This window comes from Pituophis catenifer, unplaced genomic scaffold (assembly GCF_029215685.1).
Source record: "Pituophis catenifer annectens isolate HBS135680 unplaced genomic scaffold, rPitCat1.0.hap2 SCAF_5, whole genome shotgun sequence".
Lineage (NCBI taxonomy): Eukaryota > Metazoa > Chordata > Lepidosauria > Squamata > Colubridae > Pituophis > Pituophis catenifer.
In genome coordinates this window covers 106,776,791-106,801,183 of record NW_027256885.1, presented here as the reverse complement: position 1 = coordinate 106,801,183, position 24,393 = coordinate 106,776,791, and the positions used below count along the sequence as shown (strand labels likewise).

At 42.6% G+C, this 24,393-nt stretch overlaps 1 protein-coding gene across 1 annotated transcript in view; it reads left to right on the top strand.

Annotated features, from left to right (window-relative positions):
* The first annotated feature begins 3,399 nt into the window (after window positions 1-3,399).
* RBM33 (RNA binding motif protein 33) overlaps window positions 3,400-24,393 on the top strand; it is a 324,419-nt gene continuing 303,425 nt past the window's right edge. Inside the window, exons 1-2 of the mRNA XM_070944365.1 lie at window positions 3,400-3,510; window positions 18,881-18,956. Coding sequence (XP_070800466.1) covers window positions 3,480-3,510; window positions 18,881-18,956 — 107 coding nt within the window. The 5' untranslated portion in view covers window positions 3,400-3,479. The remainder of the gene's footprint in view (window positions 3,511-18,880; window positions 18,957-24,393) is intronic.

Genomic DNA, 24,393 nt, shown 5'->3' with positions numbered 1-24,393 from the left:
GCTCCACTGCCTGCCCTTTCTGTCTCCTCCCCCATTCCTTGATCAGCCTGAGCCCTCTCTTCCTCCCTGCCTACTCTTCCGAGGCCGGATGGACCTGGGACTGCCTCGTCCTCAGGTCATTCCTCCTGAGCCATAGGGACTGCACCATCCCCCTGCGCCGGCCCCAGCTCCATCTCCTCCTCCTCAGAGCTGAACTCCAACGGGGCCATGACAGGCAGTGTCAGAGGTTTCTGTATGGAATGGATTATCTGGACCCCTTTCAGTGAGGATTCAGACCCAGTTAAGGGATGGAAACTGCATTGTGTCAGAGTTTGTTGCAGAAATCAAACATCCAGAAAGCACACACAGGTAAACTGATTCAGCAGGATTCATTAACTTCTCTTTATATACAATATAACACATGAAGTAAATTTACAATACCAACAGCAGATTCTTCCAACGTGGTAGAGAGGAGAGATTGCTTTCAGTTCCAGCAGTTCAGAGCAGACTAATTTCAGTTCTCAGCACAGAGCTTAATACAGAGTTTAAAGAACCTCCTCTATACAGGGCAGTTAAACTAAGCCTAAGCCACGCCCAGGCTCCAAAACTGTTTGTCACCAATCAGCTCCCATTGGCTGACCTTATTACCATGTCTCTGCCAGTTCATGAATATTCTGACACATTGGTCATGCTTGCTGATGATCTCTGGTGAAAGCGGGATGGAGGTAGTGCAACCATCCTTGCACTCCTTGATATCTCAGCAGCCTTTGATACCATTGACCATGATATCCTTTTGGGCTGGTTGCCATGGCACAGTTTTGCGTTGGTTTGGCTCCTTTCTCTAAGGCTGGTCCCAATCGGTGTTGATAGGGAGTGAGAGGTCCAGCCCACAGCTGCTCCTCTGTGGTGTATTGCAGGGCTGGGTACTCTGCTCCTTTTTAACATCTACATTAAGCCTCTGGGTGAGATCATTCGCCACCAGGGGTTGAGTATGCTGATGATACTCAACTTTATAGATCCATCCCTGGTGATCCAAGTGATGCTGTTGACAACCTCTCGTGGTGCCCAGAGGCTGAGGAGGCCTGGATGGGGAACAACAGGCTTTGGCTGAACCCTGGCAAGATGGAATGGGTTTGGGTGCACAGAACATCAAGGCTTTAACCAACTGAGTTCTGTGTGGGGTTGCACTACCCCAGACAGACCTGGTTTGATGCAGGCCCCATTGGTCAAGGAATTCCGGCTGGTGGGGTCCAGGAGAAGGGGCTTCTCTGCTGTGGCTCCTGACCTTTGAAACATCTTACCCCTGAGGTGAGATTGGCTCCCACCCTTCTGTCCTTCTGCAGTAGCTTGAAGACCTGGCTCTGCCAGATGGCTTGGGGCCCCAATGGGGGTGTTAGAAGAAAAATCCGTCTGATTCAGTTCCAAGCTGGGAGAAAGAAGCTGGAAACAACATGGAGGCTGATTGGAAAGTTGGTTTATTGAACAAAACCACAAAGACAGTGTGCAGTGCTGGGTCAGCTGACAAAATGGAGTTGAGTGTGGGTGTTTTTTATACCTTCTTTGGGCTTTGTATTTGAGCTGCCTGTTCCTGTGTAAGAACATGTCCTTTAATATTCTATTGGCTGTTGTCAGATTCCTATGGGGTCAAGTAGGGGTTATGTAGGGCTCATAGCTGGCTCTAAAGGCAAAAGAGGAAATGCAAATCCTAGGTGCTTGTCTGAGCTAATCTGGTCAACCTCTGGTTTATTGTTTATCTGAGCTCCCAGGTTTCTGTGACTTTTGAAGTTTCGACTGTTCTGGGATGGTGCAATGAAGGGGCTTGTGTTCTGAAAGGGTGTTGGGCAATTCCTATTGTGGCTAATGGCTTTCGTCCTGTGTTGGATCTTGGGTGAGGGGCTGCTTTCTAAGCCTACTATTCTGCCAAGGAGTTTCAAAATATCCTGTCTTGAATGGATTTCTGCCTGCAGTATTTGCTTTGCTTGTGAATAGAGCTGTCTAGATACTCGTCTTCCTCTTTCAATAAGCTTTTTATCTCTTAAGTGCTGCCATCTGCTGTGGGCTATTAAGAAAGACTTGGGGGCTGCTTTCTGTCTTTTAAGAGCATGTTTCTCCATTTCTCCCTTTGGGGAAATATAATATCCTGCCTTTTTAATATTCCTCAAAATATTTCATTCTTCGTGGGGGGAGGGCTTCCCACAGGGGAGTATCACATTGGAGGTGGTTGTTCAATTAAGAGGCAATCTCACCTCCCACCCCCACGCAACTTGTTCCCTCCCTTCCCATCTTTTAACTATATTTTATCTCGATTGGGATTGATGAAGATGAAGATTCTGATACAGGAACATATGTACAACTCGCAACCGGGGGAACTGGAGAAAGTGCCTTCAGAGATTGAGATTTGAGTCATTTCATATGTATTACTTGTCTTTTTCCTTCTCACTACTATATATCTTTATCCTGAATTGATTATGTTATGCCAAATATTATATGCTTGCATTGCTGATTTAAGCTCTGTAATAGGTAAGACTCAATTGTAGCCAAATAAAATAGAGTCTTAAAGGGGGGGGGTAAAGTAGGATGTAAAGTGAGATTTGGACATAAGAGTGAAATGATACGGGGTTGGATTGGATGACCTCTGAAGGTCCCTTCACCTAGATATTGTAAGAGACATTTTCTGAGTTTAAAATGTCAAACCACAGAGTTAGCTAGCTTTCTCACCTCTGAGGCAAAGCGCAGAGCTAAAAACCACATAAGTCAATATGAAACTAGTATTTCCTGCATGATACCTGTGTCTCAGACCCAAGATATAATCAGCTTTTCTGCTCAGCAATAGGGGGCCTAGCCAATAGGAACGATCTAACATATTTCCGTGTTTTGCTGCTTTTGAAGACTATAAGAATGCGTGTCTTACTCAGAACGTTGTTCAGATATTAGATGGTTATCTTTTCTGTCTGAACCTTTGGCCAAAATAAAGCTTCTCTTGATCTGGAAGCCTGAGTCTTTTGATTTTCTGCAACAGTTTCGTTAGGAGATCGGCGGCAAATCAATTCAATAATAAACAAGTAAAACTAAAAAAAAAAAATTCTTACGCGCATGCGCCTGGCAATCCAGGTTTTTTTTTTGGTCAGTATGATCATAAAGTCATGGGAAAGAGAGGCTCGCTTTTCTCGGTTTATGCTACAATCCGTGGCGTCACCGCAACGCCCTCCCCCTTCTCCCTCGCCTTGTATCCAGTGCGGCAGATTGGCCATTCCGCTGAGTCCACCATCTTCCGCACCGGAGCGGAACAGTCAGTCTTCCAGTATCCCAGACTACAACGCGGCGCTTCTAGCGGCGCTCCCCACCCGCCTCCTCTGCTTTCTCTTCACCAGCCGGCCGCCATGTTGTGCTAGATTTACCTTCGCGGCTGGCAGTCGGTTCTGAACGAGAGTAGCTCCTGCAGTTGGGAGAGGTACGAGGGTTGCGGGCTTTCACGCCGCGACCCGGCAAGATTCGACGCCATGGCAGCCACCCTAGGAGGAGGAGGAGCAGGTGCGGAGGTTTCCTTCTCGTACTCCCAAGACCAAGTGGGTGCGGCTGACGCGCGGGGAAAGCTGCGGGCCCCAACCGGGTGGGGGACGCCCCAGGGTGAGTGGGAAGAAGAAACTGATCTCATTGATCTCGTGAGCTACTGGAGAAGAGATGCTGCTGTTTGCGCCGCTGCGTGTGTGTTTACTCGCGAGAAGACACACTGGGCTATACAGGAGCGTTAGGCTTGTCCTGAGGGGGGGTGGGTGGTTGGATTGAGGGACACCTGGGGAGGGTTTCCTGGGTTTGAGGGCGCTACGATGAGAGAGGAAGCGGGAAGACATCAGAGGTAGAATAAAGTGTGGCGGGCATGTTATTGTGTTCCGGTTTTATTTCCTATTTTCTTCCATTTGACCTTGTTCTTTTGAGGGATTTGCTTTCCTCCCACCCATCCGTATGCCTTTATTAGATACCCTCAGCACATTGAAGATTGTTGCTGTTTCTTCCTCCAATCTTTACCCCGATTTTTTATTCTTCAAGATCTAATTTCCTCATGATCATTTCGGCATACAGGTTGAATAAGAAAGGAGAGAGAATGCAACCTTACCACACTCTTTTCTCTATCTTAAACCAATTGGTGTTTCCATATGGTGTTCGCTCAGTGGCTTCCTGATTTGTGTAGTGATTGCACCAATTTGACCAGATGTGCTGGTCCCCCCCCCAGATCTTGTAGGGCTCTCCATTGCTTCTCATGATCACGAAGGCTTTATCTCTTCTCTATTCCTGGGACAGTTGAACTATATCGAGCAGAGGAGGAGGAATATATATGGCATAAGGGGGAGGGCAACATCAAGATTAGCTACAGGAGGGAACAAAAAAAAGAACTTGAACTCCTAGAACAAAAAGGTGAGAGGTAGCCCAGCTGAGAGGCAGCTCTGTCCCAACTGAGAGGTGGCTCAGCAACCCATTTGAGAGAAGGAGAGACAGCTGAGGTAAGAGTCCGAGAGGCAGCCCAGCCTGACACCTGAGTGGAGGCAGTGCGGTGCAAATGGAGGCCACTGAGCAGCAGCGAAACAGAGCTAGGTGGTGGCAGATCAGTGGCTGTGAGCAGCATGGCAAGTCTTGAGCAGGCAGCGGTGGAGAGAGAAGTGAAGCGCCCAGACCTGCGACTAAGAGCAGCGCAGGGGACCAGCAGTGGCTGAGAGCAGCGCGACGGATCAGTTAAGCAGAGCAGAGTGCCCACATCAGCTATACCTGAAAACCCCAGCAGTGGCCAGACAAGAAAGCAGGGAAGAAAAGGATAAGTACAAAACACTTGTGGACAGGGAGGAAAGGAATAAACTTTCAAGGCAGGGAGAAGAGCAGGGGTGTCAAACTGGCAGCCCGTGGGCTGGATGCGTCACACGCAGGCCACGCCCACCCCAGGTTCGCAAGTGTGAAAAACGTCATGTGATGACACCCGTGGCATATCATAGAAAAACAGTCTGAGATTTCCAACAAAAAAGAAGTGCATATTACTTCATAAAGGGCCAAGGACTCGTGTAAATTTTAAAATTTTTAAAATCTCTGAATTCCTTTTTTAAAAAGTTTTTTTTCAAATTTTTATTTTTTTAATTTTTAAATTCTTTTTTCAATTTTTTCAATGTTAATTTTTTCAATATTTTTAAAAAATCTTAAACTTTTTAATTTTTTTCAATTAAAAATTGAAAAGTTATTTTAATTGTTTAGAAATTTTTAAATTCTTAATGAGCTAAGAAAAAAAAATAAACCATGGAAAAAGAGACAGTTCAAAACAGGGAAGATAGTGATTAATTATTCAAGACTGAGAACAAAAGGCCAAGAACTCTTGTACACTATTGTAAACTGACACTTCGCAACAGGGAAAATATTTAAATTTGTAGAAATTTTTAATTTTTTAGCAAACAAAGAAAAAAGTTATGGAAATAGAGACTGACAATATAGTGACTTGCAAGGTGTGTCATATGTTTGAGCTTATGCCCACAAAAGACCCAAACCATGTTTCAAATATAAACTATTTATTTATTTATTGGTTCGATTTATATGCCGCCCTTTTCTGGAGACTCAGGGCGGCTTACAATGCGTTAAGCAATAGCCTTCATACTTTTGTATATACCAGCTTAGTAGGGCTTTCTTAACAGTGCTTTAGTCTGCTGCGCCACCACGGCTCTTGAATTACTAGAAGAAAAAGTAAAGGCTCTAAAGGCAACTCTAGCCACTCTGAAACTCAATGAGCAAAGTGAGAAATCCCAACCTAAACAAGAAGACTACACCAAAATAAAACACAATAGGGAGCAAACAGCTTCCAAAAAAAAGATGACCCCTTATATGAACATAAAGAAAAAAACTGATGCACCTAAATTGAACACAATTAGGGAACAAACAGCTTTGGTAAAAAATGTCCCTACATGTGTACCTAAAGAGCAAGACTGATGGACACGTGCCACTTTTAGAAGAAAACAACAACCAAGAGCAAAGCCCCTATTATCTACCCTAGCCCACTCCAATGAAGCCCCTCTGGAATTGAACAATGGCTTTCACAGCCTCCCCCTGGAAGAAAATATACAGAACCCACAAAAGAGCATTCATCAAAAATTTCTTAAAAAGAGGCACAACTCGGCATTCCTACGATAGGAAGAAAAGTATTCCAGACTTCCCTAGGGAAAAAAGGCAAATATTGGTGATAGGAGATTCAATTCTGAGGGGAACAGAAACTATAGTCTGCAAACCAGGCAGTCAATCTATGGCAGGGGTGTCAAAACTCTATTTCATTGAGGGCCGCATCAGGGTTGTGGTTGACCTTGGGCTGGGTGTGTGTGGCTGGGGTGGGCACGGCCAGCTCGACATCGCTCATGTAGGGGGGATCCATTGTCTCCAGCGGAGGAAGGCGAGACCAGGGCGAGCACCAAACTCTTGTCCAGCAGAGGAGCCTCGCTGTCCCTCTCAGGCCACGCAGAGGACCCCCTGACAGTGTAGGCTGCCCGGAGCCCTGGGCAGTGGAGGGCAAGCGCCCAGCCTGGCCCTTGAGCTCCCAGGGCACCAGGACCCCACAGCCCAGCCCAGCCCCGCTTCCCCAAAGGGGCACCCGGCTGCACTTACCTCCTCCTTGAGGCTGCTGCTGTGCTTGCTCTCCTTGGCCAGGTTGCTCATGGTGTGTACGGGAGGGCAAAGTGTGTGAGTCAGAGGGAGGCCCACTCCCTCTCTATGAGAGGAGACCCAGCTTTGTAACCAAAGCATCCTCAGCGATAGGATGGGAGATTACCAGGAGAGGTCAGGAGGAGGGGGCAAGGGGATGGCAAAAGGGCAGCAGGGCTGCTGGTGGCCAAGTGCTAAGGCAAGACTTCCCTCAGACCCTGCCTCTCAATGCGCAGATGAAACAACGGGGGGGAGGGGTCAAAATGGGAAGCCTCTGCACAGGGGCCTCTGCCAGCTTAAAAAAAAAAAAACTGGAGCAGTGGCTTCCCTTTTTGCCCACCCTTCCCTCCGTTGCCTCCATGCCTGGACTGACTATGCCTGATGCCAAAAGGGCAGTTCTGCTTCTGCCCCTCTGCAATGCCAGAAGCCGCACACCACTGCCATTCACAGCCCCTGCGATCGCCCATTGCACGCTGGCAGGCAGAAGTAGCATGATCCTAAAGGTTTCATTCCATCTCATTCCCTCCTCCGCACTCAGAAACGGATGAGGGGAGGGGGAGAGATTGGCAGCACAGCTGGGGGCCATGCTGATGCTGGCCATGGCTTTCCCACGTGGGGGCAGGATGGTCCCAGTGAAAGGGGGCTGCGAGGCCAGGCTGGCGAGTCTGGGTTTTCCTCTAAGCTCAGGGTTTTCCTCTAAGCTCGGGAATCTGCAGGCTGAGTTAAGTTGAAAATGCAGTTAATGAGTTAACTGCATTTTCTGATCTTTTCTCCCCAAGTCCATAGAATAGTGTTTCTCTATCTTGACCACTTTAAGATGGGTGGATTTCAACTCCCAGAATCCCCCAACCAGCATCCATGGACTTCAACTCCCCAAATTCTCTAGCCAGCCAGAATCTATGGACTTCAACTCAGCATGCTAGCTGGGTAATTCTGGGAACTAAAGTCCATGCATCTTACAATAGCTGAGATGGAAAAACACTACCACAGAAAGGATTTAAAATTCTGCTGAAAGGGTTTTCCTCTAAGCTCAGGGGAATCTGTAGGCTGAGTTAAGAGGTCAAAAAAATCAAGGTGGTGGCTTTGATGGTGCGGATGTGGCTGATACCATGACTTTTTTGACCCCCCTCTTTCACAGCCAGCCCATCTAGTCTGCTACAGATGCTTCACATCTAGAATTTCAGTGTAGAGGTAGTCCTCAATTTACTAATGTAACTGAGCCTGGAATTACTGTAGTAAATCATGATGGTTGTTAAGTGTTAAATTGGTTGTTAAATCCAAGAAGAAACAAGCATGGTTGCACAAAGATCTCTCTGATAAACTGAAAGACAAAAAGGACAAGTACAAAAAATGGAAAGAGGGACACATAACTAAGGCAGAATATTAACAGATAGTCCAAATCTGCAAAGATGAAGTCAGGAAACCAAAGGCTCCGAATAAGCAAATATTTGCAACAAAAGTCAAAGATAATAAAAAAAGTTTCAACATATAAATAACACAAAAAATGTCAAGGAAACAGTTGGTCCGCTAAAGAGAGAAGACGGCAAGGAAGTAACAGGCAGCAGGGAGAAAGCAGAGCTGATTAACTCATTCTTTGCATCGGTCTTCGCGCAAAAAGAAACTAGACCAACCTACCAAAAACATAACTGTAAAAGACAGACTAGAAATAAAAGTTAAAATAAGCAAAAAAAATGGTAAGAGAACATTGGTCTGATCTTGATGAATACAAATCACTGGGACCTGATGGATTACATCCCAGAGTTCTGAAGGAGGTGGCAGATGTTATCTCAGAACCACTGTACCACATCTTTCAAAAATCCTGGAGCACTGGAAAAGAACTGATGCGGTTCCCATCTTCAAAAAAGGAAGAAAAAAAAAACAGACCCAGGAAACTACAGACCAATCAGCCTAACATCAATACCCGGGAAGATACTGGAAAAGATAATAAAAAAACAGATCTGCCAACATCTAGAAACGAGTAAAGTAATAACTAGCAGTCAGCATGGGTGTGTTAAAAACAGATCATGCCAAACCAATCTTATTTCGTTTTTCAACATAGTGACTAAATCAGTAGACCGCCGAAATACTGTGGACATAATATACTTAGACTTCAGCAAGGCATTCGACAAAGTAGACCACAACCTACTTCTTGGTAAGCTAGAAAAAAGTGGGATAGATAGCATCACCATCAGATGGATTTGTAACTGGCTGACAAACTGTAGTCAATGAGTAGTCCTTAATGGTACTACATCTACATGGAGGGAAGTAAGCAGTAGGGTACCACAAGGTTCCGTCTTAGGCCCAGTACTCTTCAATATCTTCATAAATGACTTAGATGAGGGAATAGAAGGGGACCTCATCAAATTTGCAGATGATACTAAGCTGGCAGGAATAGCCAACACCCTAGATCAGGGGTGTCAAACTCACGTCGTCACGGCAACATGACGTGACGTATTGGGACTTTTTCCCCCTTCACTAAACTGGGTGTGGGCGGGGCCAGCACGTGACGCATCTGGCCCACGGGCCAGGACTTTGACAGCCCTGCCCTAGATGATAGGTTCAAGATCCAAATGGATCTTGACAGACTTGAACACTGGTCCCTATCTAACAAAGTGAAATTCAATGTAGAGAAAAGTAAAGTTTTACACTTAGGCAAAAAACACCAAAAGCACACATATAGACTGGGTGAAACCAGACTTAATAGCAGTAACTATGAGAGGGATCTTGGAGTCTTAGTGGACAACCAATTAAATATGAGCCAACAGTGTGTGGCGGCAGCCAAAAAAGCCAATGCAATCCTAAATTGCATTAACAGGGATACAATCAAGATCAAGTGAGGTACTAATACCACTCTATAAAGCCTTAGTGAGACCACACCTAGAGTACTGCATCCAGTTTTGGGCACCACACTATTGAAACACTGTTGAGACTCCAGAAAGAGTGCAGAGAAGACCAGCCAAGATGATTAGGGGACTGGAGGCTAAAACATACGATGAACGGTTGCAGGAACTGGGCATGGCTAATCTAGTGAAGAGAAGGACCAGGGGAGACATGATAGCAGTGTTCCAATATTTGAGGGGCTGCCACAGACAGGAGGGATAAAAGAGGCATGGGGCTTCAATAACCCAATCATGGAATTCATCTTGATTTTTTTTTTCACAGTCCCTCACCTTCAGAATTCCCTTGACCTGAGTTTAGTAATCTAGGAAATTCTCAGCTATATACTGCAGTTGTTTATAGCCAAACCCACCCACAGACACCATCAAAGACAATTCCATTGATGAGTCTTAGATCTACAAAGTTTGTTGTTATGCCATTATCAGCACAGCTAGGAGAGAGATGACAGTTATCACATTAGCTGTATGTCCATGAGCTGCTTTACTTAACAGCTTTTGAACAAATATGTAGTCTTATAGCTATTATTTCAATCACAGATTTGTGATCTTTATACAACTTTATATAGCTCTCATTTGATCACTTGCTTCATGTTAGCAAACATTTTTATATAAAATTCTGAAAAGGTTTTGAGGTAGCCGCTACAACAACACACAGATTTTATCTACCAAGGAAGCTCTTTATCAGGGGTTCTTGGTGGTCTCTGAGCTTGGTTGTTTTCTTGCAAACATTTCATTGCCCAAACTAGGTAATATTGTAAGGGCTACTAAGAAGTGGGTTTGCTTTCATTTTATATTCTACTGACTTGCCCTGTCGGTGCTGGTGGGAGTGGTCTTGGTGGTTCTTTGATAAGAATCAAAATCATGTGAAGTATTAGTACCACTTTCAAAAGCCTTAGTAAGACCACACCTGGAATACTGCATCCAGTTTTGGTCACCATATTACAAAAACATGTTGAGACTTTGGATAAAGTGGAAAAAAGAGCAGCTAAGATGATTAATGGCCTGGAGACAAAAACACATGAAGAATGGCTGCAGGAATTGGGTATGGCCAGTCTAGAGAAAACAAGTACTAGGGGTGACATGATAGCAGTATTCCAGTTTTTGAGGGGTTGCCACAAAGAAGAGGGCTCAACTTATTTTCCAAAGCACCAGAGGACAAGACAAGAAACAATGGATGGAAACTAATCAAGGAGAGAAGCAACTTGGAATTAAGGAGAAACTTCCTAACAGTGAGGACAATCAACCAGTGGAACAGCTTGCCTTCAGAAGTTGTAGGTCGGGGTGTCAAACTCAATTTAATTGAGGGCCGCATCAGAGCTGTGGTTGACCTTGGGGCGCCGGGTGGGCGTGGCCAGCTTGACGCCACTCACTGGGCATGGCCAGCTTGACGCCACTCCCCAAACTGCTGGCATGTTTCCTCTTCGCACTGGGTAGACCGGGCCGAAGCCACGCTGGCCCGATGTTTCCTCTTCGCATTGGGTAGACCGGGCCAAAGCCACGCTGGCCGATGTTTCCTCTTCATATTGGGTTGACTGGGCCGAAGCCACGCTGGCCCAATGTTTCCTCTTCGCATTGGGTAGACCAGGCCGAAGCTACGCTGGCTGATGTTTCCTGTTCACATTGGGTAGACCGAGCTGAGGCGATGCGGGTAGACCGGGCCGAGGCGACGCGGGCCAGCCCCTTAAGTTTTCCAGGATGGCCACACGGGCCGGATCTGACCACATCACGGGCCAGATGCGGCCCACGGGCCTTGTGTTTGACACCCCTGTTTTAGGTGCTTCATCGCTGGAGGTTTTTAAGAAAAGACTGGACAACCACCTATCTGAAATGGTATAGGGATTCCTGCTTGAGCAGGGGATTGGACTATAGAAGACCTCCAAGGTTCCTTCCATCTCTATTCTGATTCTGATGGTTGCCATGTGTGTATTCTACTTTTCCAAAGGGCCTTAATTTGTAAAGGAGTATAAAGCTTTCAAATTACAAATCTGTTTGTTGCAAAAGTTTTTTTTTCCAATCCTGAATGACATTAACTTGTATTTTGAAAAGAAGTAAGTTGAACCTAGCTGTTTTCCTGCTTGCTTTTAACATTCATTCAGCTCATACTGCTTATGTTTGATCTGTCTTAGTTGTCAGCGTTCCAAATTATGTTCTCCTCCAGCACTGACATGAATGAAAGAGGGAGAAGCTTTGCTTTAATGCTGAGATGAACTTTTACCTAGTTCCCTGCTCTTTACTAGATAGCGTTACCTGGGTGACAGAGGGAGGGGGGAAATTCCTGTGAAAAGAAAGTGCTTGGGACGAAGAGATGGATCTGCACGATGGCCAATGAGACATTGGGGTTGAAGAACGGAAAGGGAGGGGTTTGGAAGGAGGGGCCAGTTTTGGCTGCACAAAGAGTTCAGGGATGTCGTTCTCCTATTCTTAAATAAAAAAAAAGATTCATTAGAGACCTTGCGTTTGAGAATGAAGTTTATTTAAGATAGCAACGAAACCTGACATTAGTCTTGACTTAGTTCTGGATATAGCAGTGTATCCTTGCCATGTGTCTTAAAGTTAAGTACTTACAAATATCATGATTAAAAAAGGTTGTTACATATTAAGTCTGAATTTCTCATATGCTTTGTTGGATATTGCTCTTTTGCCCAATTTTGTAAATTAGAATTTCTTTGATATGTTTGGCCCCAGTGGCTGCAATTCAGTGTTTTTGTACAGGTATCAAGGTTTAAATAATTTAGTAGTTGTGTGATTTCATTACTTACAGTGTATATAAAACTTCCAAAAATTTTGTGTTGTAACAAAAGTGAAAAATAATTCAAATGAAACATTTTGTGTCTATCCAGAAGCAAAGCTGATCATGTGGGAAGAGCCAGAATGATATAGTGGTTGAATCTCAGTTAAAATTTGCTGCAACGTTTGTTTACTCATCTTGGATTGCCTGTATATCTGTCAGTTTAGCCTCCTTTCCAGTAGAATGGTGTTAAAAAAGGATATAGGGTAGAGCTCTGTTGCAGACCTGAGCATACACACAATTAATATAGTTGTAAATTCACTTGAATTAAAGCAGTTCTCCATGAAACATGGTATTGTTTATCACAAACAACATGCTATTTGTATATGAGTTAGCTATTTAAAGTAAATTTGAATTGTTAAACCTAGAAACTTATTTAAAACAAAAACTTAAAATGGTACCTGGTAAATCAGATGAAATGTTGATTTGGTCCAGCATCGTTTTTTCCACAGTGGCTAGCCAGATATGTCCGAGATGCCCACAAGCAGAATTTGAGGACAATTTAATCTCTTTGGTTTATGTTCTCCAGCAACTAATATTTACAGATATATTGCCTTCAAAACATTTGGGCCTAATAGTCATTAGTAGCTTTATTCTCCATGAATTTGTCCAGCCTTTTTTTCAACTGACCATGTTTGTGGTATCATCCCATCATAAGGAAGTACATTCTGTAGTTAAAAACAAAGCTTCCTCTTGCCTGTTGACTGTCTGCTATATTCAGCTTTATTGGGAAATTTGGTGGTTTCAACATAAGAGAACAAAAACTCTTCATTCTATTTTCTTAATAAAAGTGATGGGAGTTGTAGGTCAGCAAACATGGAGGACATCAGGTTAAAGAAAACTGGCATATTTCTACCATCGTTACTCTTTTTGAAAGTAAAAGCCATGCAACAGAAGCATTGTTAAGAATCTTCATGAATCTGTAAATCAGTGACGTGTATATTCCAATACACTGTTAATATAGAAGACATTGCATACATTCCATGTGTGTAAAATGAGTATTGGGTAGTACAAGAAGTGACCTTAGTATGCTTAAAATTAAGATGCCTAATACCTTAATTATTCCTGAACAGTGTGTAACTTAGATTTTGTGAACATGTTTATTTCACATTATTTTGTATGCTACCCACTCCAGTAGATTTTTGGTAGCTTATAACAGTAAATCATATTTACCCAACAATATAGGTAAAAATTCTTAATACCTTTCCTTGAAGGCCAAAGTATGATGTTCTCGTAGTGTTTTTGGAACCCAATAAAGGAAGGAGCTGTTTAATTTCAGAGAGAAAGGAACAAAGAATTCCAAGAGAAACTTGTTTTGTGCTGCCATCAACTAAGCCTTTGGGGGAAAGAGGTGATTTCATTAGTCCCCAGCATACTTTCTTCAATAGAATGCAAGGGGGGGGGGGATTTGCGATTCCAGTTTGGAAACAGCCCTGAAGACCCCAAACCATAAAGGGCTTTATAAGCAATGACCAGCATGTAGAATTGTACTCAGAACTGTACTGATATCCAGTGCAGCTCCTGCAAAATGGAAAACATTTTCTTAATCTGGCATTGGCCCCATCAGCAGTTTGGCTGCTGCAGTCAGTTGTAATTTCTGAGTAGATTTCTTAGGAAATAATTTATTTATTTATTTATTTATTAGATTTCTATACCGCCCTACTCCCGAAGGACTCAGGGCGGTGCACAGCCAGACAATAAAAACACATACAATACAAAATTTAAAAAATAGAATAAAATCAAATTAAATAATTTTGGCCCCGACAAATTTAAAACCCCAAACTTTTAAAACCAATTTAAAATTGAATATATAAATACTAAAAGATATTTAAAATTTTAAAAATCTTTTATAAAAGAGGGGGAAAATTAGGCCAGGCCGGCCTGGTGAAATAGTAAGGTCTTTAAGGCGCGGCGGAAGGTGCGCAGATCCGGGATCCTCCGTATCTCTGGGGGGAGCTCGTTCCAGATAGTAGGTGCCCCCACAGAGAAGGCTCTCCCCCTGGGGGCCGCCAGTCGGCATTGTTTGGCTGACGGCACCCGGAGGAGCCCCTCTCTATGGGAGCGTACCGGCCGGTGGGAGGCTATTGGTGGTAGTAGGCGGTCCCGCAAGTACCCGGGTCCTAAGCCATGGAGCGCTTTAAAGGTGGTAACCAAAACCTTGAAGTGCACCCGGAAGACCACCGGGAGCCAGTGCAGCTCGCGCAGGAGAGGTGTTACATGGGAACGCCATGTCGCTCCCATTACCACCCGCGCGGCCGCACTCTGCGCCAGTTGGAGCCTCCGGGTGCTCCTCAAGGGGAGCCCCATGTAGAGAGCGTTGCAATAGTCCAGGCGGGAGGTGACAAGGGCATGAGTGACCGTGCGTAAAGAGTCCCGATCCAGAAAGGGACGCAACTGGCGAATCAGGCGAACCTGATGAAAAATCCTCCCGGTCACGGCCGTCAAGTGCTCTTCTAAAGACAGCCGTGAATCCAGGAGGACGCCCAAGTTGCGAGCCCTCTCCGTGGGGGCCAATGATTCGCCCCCAATAGTCAGTGATGGCGTCAACTGACTATATCGGGACGTCGGAAACCACAGCCACTCAGTCTTGGATGGGTTGAGCCTGGGCCTGTTCCTCCCCATCCAGATCTGTACGGCCTCCAGGCACCGGGACATCACTTCAAGGGCATCGTTGGGGTGATCCGGGGTGGAGATGTACAGCTGGGTGTCGTCAGCGTACTGATGGTACTCCACCCCGAAACCACGGATGATATCGCCCAGCGGCTTCACATAAATGTTGAACAGGAGAGGCGAGAGGACCGACCCTTGCGGCACCCCACATATGAGGGGCCTCGGGGTCGACCTCTGTCCCCCTGTCAACACAGACTGCGACCGGTCAGAGAGAAAGGAGGAGAACCACCGCAACACAGTGCCTCCCACCCCCAACTCTTCCAACCGGTGCAGCATGATACCATGGTCGATGGTATCAAAAGCCGCTGAGAGATCTAACAGGACCAGGACAGAGGAGCACCCCCTGTCCCGAGCCCTCCAGAGATCATCAACCAACGCGACCAATGCCGTTTCCGTGCTGTACCCGGGCCTGAAGCCCGACTGGAACGGATCCAGATACGTCGTTTCATCCAGGTGCTGGGGGAGCTGTTGCGCGACCACACTCTCAACAACCTTCGCAACAAAGCGAAGATTGGAGACCGGACGATAATTTACCAACATTGCCGGGTCCAGGGAAGGCTTCTTGAGGAGAGGCCTCACCACCGCCTCTTTCAAGGCGGCGGGAAAGTCACCCTCACTCAGCGAAGCGTTTATAATCCCCTGGAGCCAGCCTCGTGTCACTTCCCGGGAAGCCAGTACTAACCAGGAAGGACACGGGTCCAATAAACAAGTGGTCGCGTTCAGTCTACCCAGAATCCTGTCCACGTCCTCAGGGGTCACAGGATCAAACTCATCCCAGATAACATTCTCAAGACCTGCCCCTGTCTCTCCCCCTGAGACTACCCAGTCGGAGTCCAAATCTTCCCGAATCTGAGTGATTTTGTCATACAGATACTGAACAAAATCCTCGGCTCTACCCTCCAAGGGGTCCTCCCGCGCTTCCTGGTGGAGCAGGGAGCGGGTCACCCTAAAGAGGGCGGCCGGGTGATTATCTGATGACGCAATAAGAGCAGCAAAATAACTACATTTCGCTGCTTTTATCGCCACTAAGTAATTCCTAATGTGGGATCTTACTAGTGTCCGGTCAGATTCAAGAAGACTGGCCCTCCAACTACTCTCTAGGCGTCTTTTCCGGCGCTTCAACTCCCTCAGCTCCTCGGTAAACCAAGGAGCCAATTGAGATCGGCGCCGGGTCAGAGGCCGCAAAGGCACGACCCGATCCAGAGCACCAGCAGCCGCCCTATCCCAGGCGGCCACCAGGTCTCCAGTCGAGGCGTGTGCCAGAACCTCAGGAAATGGCCCAAGCTCCGTCTGGAATCTGTCAGGTTCCATCAGGCGCCTGGGGCGGAACCATCTGACCGGCTCTGCCTCCCTGCGGCGGGGTGCAGCGGTTCGAAAGTCGAGACGAAGGAGAGAGTGATCTGACCATGACAAGGGTTCAGTAACTATATCCCCTATATCAAGATCCCTCAACCACTGTCCAGAGACAAAAGCCAGATCCAGCGTGTTTCCCCCTGTGTGGGTAGGGCCATGAATTAACTGGGTCAGGTCCATAGCTGTCATGGAAGCCATGAACTCCCGAGCCATCTCTGACGTCTCACCCACGGACGGCAGGTTGAAATCCCCCATGACCATAAGCTTAGGGGTATCAACCGCCACCGCATTCTTCGCAGAAAACGTGCTGCAGAGATAAAAGGAACACATGGATAGGAATAGAATAGAATAGAATAGAATAGAATAGAATAGAATAGAATTAATTGTAGTATAAGTGATTGCCAGAATATCCTGTTTCAGAAACTATTGCGGGGCAAAGGGTCTCCTGGCTATGACTTCCATCAGCTCTCCAGTTGGAGTCATGAGTCCAGAAACCCCCCCAGATTTTATAGTATCTCCTTCCTGGAGGTTATAACTGCAACTCTGTCATGGCCTAAATAATTAACTTGAATTCAAGTAACTTCTGGATAAACAAAGTCTTCATCTTGCTGAGGTTTAATTTGATTCCATATATAGGATTATAGTGTAAAACAGATTTCTAAATGACAGGCAAAAACATTCAAATGTTGAACCTTTTTAGTAATGATCATCTGGACAATACATGTACCTGAAAATACTACTTGAAGCACTATGTGTCAGACCTGCCCCAGTCAAGTCCCTTAGGAAAGAAAGACTCGACTCAATTTGGGTGAAATGATAGGTTCTTTTACTAAAGGTTGCTGGCTACAGTAAAGTCAGGCTAGAACTAGGTTTCCTGCGTGAAAAGTTACAAATTTCCCCCCCTCATCCCGGCCTTCCCCCCCATGACCAGTTTGTCTTCAGCCAATGAAGAGCCACATAGGTGTTTTGAGAAACACTGAGATGTTTGGGGAAGTCCACATTCCATTCTCAGGGTGTGTGGCCTTGAGTGCTGGCACAAACTGGTTCCCTGGTCTTTGTCAAGCTATCATCCCCCCTCCGCATTTCCCATTGTATCCCCACACAGGTTTATTGCCCATATGTCCCCCTGTGCCCTATCCCCGTGGTCTTTGATGGTAGGATGCCAGCGTGGTGCCAAGTCAAAAATGGCAGACCTGACACTAAGTTGTGAATGCCCATCAGTGTTGTGTAATTAATTCAGAGCTGCCAATAGATATTAGAATTTAAAAAAGGAATGCCTATTCCTAAATCGGGGTAGGCAGCCTAGGGTGTTTTGGACTACAGTTCATATAGTTTTTAATAATTAGCCATATTAGATGGGTTTATAGTCAGATTATCCAGATGGCAGGAAATTACTTATATTTCCCATGAAGAGTCAGGTCTGGTATGGAGTTGGTAGATAGCCAGAGTCCTGTAAGAATTAGATGCCATAGAAACACTTGTAAGTCTAGAGATATTTAACCAATTTGTTTTAAGCAATGAAAACAGGCCTATTTTAACATCTGAGCAGAGCAGCCAGTAGCAACATGAGGCAGTTTGGGACAATCAGAAGTGATATTTATGGGAATTGTACTGTTAGGAAATGATTATTACCTAACTTGTTGGGTTGGCAATATATAAACCATCATTATAGCTTTAAGACTGCTGTATTGCTGTATTGCATCATACTGTGTCCTGATTGGTTAGCTCTGTAGCCAATGTCCTTAAGAGGGAGCTAGAAACATGGTTTGTTTCTCTTTGATTCTCTTTTGCTGACTCTTTGCTGATCTTGCTCTGTATGCTACTGTTTGCAAATCCAGAAGAACTGTTTATTGTGAATGACTACGACTGGTAAGAAGACTTTGTTATTGGATTATCCCTGGACTATTGTTTTACTATCTACTGCTTTATACGTGTATGACCTGGACTGTTATTTGGACTGTGCCTTATTACTATTTTCCTGAAAGTAAACACAACTCAGTGTATCTGTGTGTTGGCAGTGTTATTTCCTAACTACTCTCAATTGCTTTTCATGTGCACACCCTACCTACTCAAGGGTTGCTCTGCGAATTCCTCAACATGTATCATACGTTATTAGTTAAATTATTAAATGAAGAAATAAACTATCAATCTATTTGCATACTTCAATTTTCTTTCCCATTGTGATTGGTAAGGGAGAAAACCTAAAGCCCTTTGTTGTACCACAGGAAAAAAAGCCAAAAATGTTTTAACTGGGGAGTGGAGTACAATAATTGCTATTGTCTTCCCTTAGATTGTTGTGCATTCTGTTTCTGTGGCACATGCCAGTCTATAATTTAATTTTTTAACAAGTATCAGCAGTATCTCTTACTTTGCTATTAAAAAAAAGATTAAAAGCAATTTGAAAAAAGTTGTTCTCCTAGAAGGAATGTGCAGAAACACAGCATGATTCCTCAAAAGAATATCAGTACTGCTGTCTTAGAATCCAAGCATTTGGTTCATGTTGTGCAAATCATTAAATACCTTCTGTTTATAGATGATGACTTTGATCATCATAAGCCTGGTGCAGAAAGGTCTTGGAGAAGGAGAACTGGAGATGATGATTGGGATAGGTAAGTCTCTTTTTCTTTTATGCTGAGATGTTTTCTACTGTATGTCATTTGGTTTCACTCACATTCTAATTTACAGGGTTTTGAAAATGTATAAATCAGGGTGGATTTGATTTAAACCAAACTGATTTAAATCACAATTTAAATCACGATTTAAATCACTAGTCAGTAAGGCTTGATTTAAATCATAGTTTTCTACAGGGTGGATTTGATTTAAATCGAGTCGATTTAAATCATGATTTAAATCATGATTTAAATCACTAGTAAAAAGACTTGATTTAAATCAACTCGATTTAAATCATAATTTTTAAAGAGCAACTGTCATCTCTGCTACTCCTTTGACCCACTGTTGACTCACCGATAGTCCCAGTGTTGCAGAATATACAGCCTTGTGCTACATAACTAAGCTCCATTTCATGCTGAATAAACTAAATTATTTATGTATCTTAAATAGAAAACTATCTTACGATAGATTTTTACCACAAAAGTTTTTTATTAAAATAAATTCAATAAAAATCAAAAAATTCTGATTTAAATCAAAAAATCCGATTTAAATAAAAAAAATCCAATTTAAATAAAAAAAATCTGATTTTTTTGATTTTTTTAAAAAAATCATTGATTTTTATCCACCCTGGTTTTCTACATAAAGACTAATTCTTGCTGGTATAACTTTAATATGCAAGTAGATGAAGATTTTTAGAATAACAACTTTTCATATTAGTTTTTTTATCCCCAGTTTAATAGGTTAATCATTCATATTTGGACAACTTTTCTGTTGTACTTAGGAAGGAGAAAAATAATCATTACCTTAATAATAACAATTTAAATAGATTTATTCAACTGAAACAATAACATTACAGCATATGTTATTTGCTTAAACAAACATCCATGTTTGTTAACTAATTTGGCTAAACAAAATATATATATTTTAAGAAACTTAGACTGTCAGCCCAGCCTACACATGAAAAACTTAAATACTGTCCTCTGTAGCTCACTCGTCATCTTCATCTTCTTCTTTGTTCATAATCTGGAAAAGAAAAACAAGCTTTCCTGCTTTATCGGGTCCCAAACGATTTCTCAATTTAGAATGAATGAGTCCAAAGGAAGAGAATATTCTTTCAACGCCTGCAGAAGAAGCTACTGCTGTTAAAAGTGAAATCATTACTTGAACAGTCTCTAAATCCAAGTGCTTAAGTGACTTCCACCAGTTCACTGGTGTGACTTTCTTTAAAATATCTTCAGCAAACATATATTTCTTGAATGGTTCCCCCTTAGCTTTGAGGTTTATTATAGTTGGCATTACAGATGGATGATTGCTGGATACCCATGTCATAGCTAACTCCTCTTCCTCAGCACTTAAGTTTTGACCCTGATACTGGATATTGACAATATTTGCCAAAAAATGAGCTGGAGACAGTACTTGTCCCATTCGTTTTTTTAATGCTTGTAATTTAATTCTGTCCATGTGTAGTTCTGTTTTTAAGTGTTCACTCAGTTCCTTCCAAATTTCAACAGCATCAGCAATAAAACAGCTATTTTTCTGTATTTTGTTTAAAGCTTCAGAGATGGGTTTCAGGATGCTCAGCATATGTTCAACATTTCTCTTAAGCCCAATGTTGAGGATTTTGGCCGTGACAGTGCCATCTATTTTATCTCGATTTTCTTCACAAACTGTCATCAGAATAGGCCAGTACTTGATATACTGCTCAAAACAGTCCACCACAGAGTTCCATCTAACATCTTGTGGGAGCGTTAGCTTGGTTCCACCCATCCTTTTCAGAGCTGCTGCAGCAAAATGATTGTTACGGAAGTATTTAGCAATTTCAACAACATTAGTCTTTATTTCTGGAACACTTAAGTCTTTGGCTAAGAAGTGCAGCAAATGAGCACTGCAACCATATGTTATTAGCTTTGTATTCCCTTCCTGCTCTTCTAAATTTCTTCTCATCTTGGATACATTTGCAGCATTGTCTGTGACCAAACTGCGTACTAGACATTTGAATTTTTGTTCACGTTATTATAGCTTTTACTGCCACTTCTTGTAAGTATTCTGCTGTGTGTGCATTTCCTGACGTATCAATTGTTTGTGCAAGGAAGACTTTCCCTTCTTCTGTTGTTATACAAGCACATACAATAGGATCATTGTGGACATTACTCCACCCAGCAATACTTAGGTTAACAATTCTACCCTCCAGAGCTGTTGCACATTGCTCCATTTCTCTGTCATACACTTTATCCAGCAGTTTCCCTGCAACATCTGCTCTGCTGGGTGGACTGTATCCTGGTCTCAGTGACTGAACCATATTAATGAAATGTGGGTTCTCAGTCAGACGGAAAGAAGAGTTTGTTGCATAAACAAACTGGGCAATTTTTTCATCAGTTAACTCTTTTTCTAATCTGCTAGTTTTTATCACAAACTTATCTATGGTGGTTCCAGGAGGGAAGGATTTTTTCTTTCTTTTAGGTGATAGTGATATGTGGCTGTGGGTGTCTGATGATGATGATGATGCTAATGAAGCACTATCCTGGATGGATAACTCTGAAACTGTAGAACAGGAGGATGGTGATCTTGAAGGTGGATAGTTTCCAGAATCCATGAATTCCCCTAAACAAAAAGTCAATGCTGTTATTTTATTGTTTATACAATTTCTGCTTATTGTACACAGCACTGCCCCAAAAGGAATATTTGCTTTTCTTCATAACTGTACCAAATGACAGTAACATGCAGTAATAGTAAGAAATATAATTTTGCTCAAACATGACAGTTCAAGGCAGTCTTTAGAAATATGATTCAATAAAAATGTTTACCAACCTGAAGATCCTGCCTGTTCAAATGTGTTTCTTTGGTCATCTTCATCACAGCACTTCTCATGATGTTGCCTCATTCGGGCCACCAGGCCTTGCATTTCTTTGTTGCAGTGTTTGCAGTTTGCACGCATGCCTGCCTTACCGATAGGTAAAGGAACTTCATTAAAATATTGCCAAACTGGGTCTCTTTTACGGCCTGCTGCCATTATAGGTTTTTTCCTCCAAGGAAAGAATGTGATAAACCTCAGGTCATACACACAAAAAGATCCAAAGACTTGTCTGTCTGTGGCTGTGCAGTATTGTGCTCAGAAAGTTTCACTTTCATTTTGTACTGCTTGTCTGCTTGCCCCTTCCTCCTCACACTTAGTTTCACTTTCTTCTTGTGCAGATCTATTCCACTCCAAACAATCAGAAAAATATTGTTTCTATTCTATTCACTGAACTTCTTGAAACTTAGCACTGAAGGGGTTGATTCTGTATTCATAGGTTTGTAGAACAATAGGATTAAGGTCTTTTTCTCAACTCTGTTCATGTTATAACATTTTTGCTGTGAAGAAGAGGCATGTGATCTCTGCTGAGTCAAATTCAGTTTTGAGAACTGCAAAAGTAAACCAAGCATCTGTGATAATATCTTGTAGGCAGAGAAACTGCCCAATAATCTTACAAAAACCTCTGGAAGAGCATGACATTGTGAATGGATTAATGGAATTTATTTACCAAAAAAATTAAACATATACAGCCTTATTCTACATAATTAAAAAACTAATCTTTATTTCATGATGGAATAACCTTTGGATGGTAATATATTTTCCTCAAAAAGCATTTTATTTAAAAAAATCCGATTTAAATCAAAATCCGATTTAAATAAAAAAAATCTGATTTTTTTGATTTTTTTAAAAAAATCATTGATTTTTATCCACCCTGCCCTCAAAACGATGCTACAGAGCACTGTACACCAGAACAACTAGACACAAGAACAGTTTTTCCCCGAATGCCATCACTCTGCTAAACAAATAATTCCCTCAACACTGTCTATTTACTAAGTCTGCACTACTATTAATCATCTTCATCGTTCCCACCACACATCTCCTTCCACTTATGACTGTAATTTTGTTGCTTGTATCCTTACAATTTATATTGATTGTTTCCTGATTGCTTATTTGTACCCTATGACTATCATTAAGTGTTGTACCTTATGATTCTTGATGAACCTATCTTTTCTTTTATGTACACTGAGAGCATATGCACCAACACAAATTCCTTGTGTGTCCAGTCACACTTGGCCAATAAAAAATTCTATTCTATTCTATTCTATTCTATTCTATTCTATTCTATTCTATTCTATTCTATTCTATTCTATTCTATTCTATTCTGCATACTAACGGGGAAATACAATAAAATAATTCAATATTTAATGTTACATGTAATAACAATGGCTAGAATTACGTATGCACAAAATTGGAAAAACAGAAGCATACCTAACAGAGGAAATGGTAATAAAGAAAATATTAGAATGTGCAGAAATGGACAGGTTAACAATGGAAATTAAAGACAAAGGAGAAACAGAGTATTACTTAATATGGGACCTATGGTACAATTGGACAGATAATAGATGCAAAGATTAGAAAATTAATGATGAAAGACAATCAACAAGCTAGAAATAAATACAGGTATAAAGCTATATAGAAGAATACGTATTGTAAGCAATATTACTACCACACTTTACAAAATTGTAAATTAAAAAATATAGAATGATAAATGTATAGAGAATTAAGACAGAACCATGGAAACAATAGATATTATATCTTGTATAATATCAAGTTTCTATTTTTTTTCTACGGACTATACTGTACGAATAAGAGGGAAAAATGGTTGTAATTAGGAGGTATAAGACATGGAAGAAAGACTGATACAAGCCAATAAAGATCTGGAACTGTCGGTTATCCATTTAGAAACAGAAAAGGCAGACCACTTCCTGCGGTTCCAAAACGTGAGGGAAGAAAAGAGTGAAGACCTTCCAGAGATGATGGCAGATTTATTGGCGTGTGCACTAGGAATCGGGTGAAAAAAGGTTCAGACTGGACACAGTGGACAAAGTAGAAGAGTTTTACAGACAGAATTTTGGTAATGAAGGGGAGGTGGAAAAAAGAGAAATAAATGAAGAAGGAGAACTAAAAGGACAGTCACCAGAGAAGAGGGAATCTCAAAGTAAAGAGAAAGGTAATGGGAAAGGAGAGAATGTAGATAATGAGAAAGATGATGATGGAGGACACAAAGAATACAAAGAAGTCAGACAAACGAGGGCAACAAGGCCTAAATACAAGTAGAGGTGTACAAGAGGAAATATCAATCTTATCTGTAAATGTTAATGGGTTAAATGCTCCAGGAAAAAGGATTTTTTTTCAATAAATTGTATAAGACGAACTTGGATATACAGGTGAAACTCGAAAAATTAGAATATCGTGCAAAACTTCATTTATTTCAGTAATGCAACTTAAAAGGTGAAACTAATATATGAGATAGACTCATTATATGCAAAGCGAGATAGTTCAAGCCTTGATTTGTCATACTTTTGATGATTATGGTTTACAGCTCATGAAAACCCCAAATCCACAATCTCAGAAAATTAGAA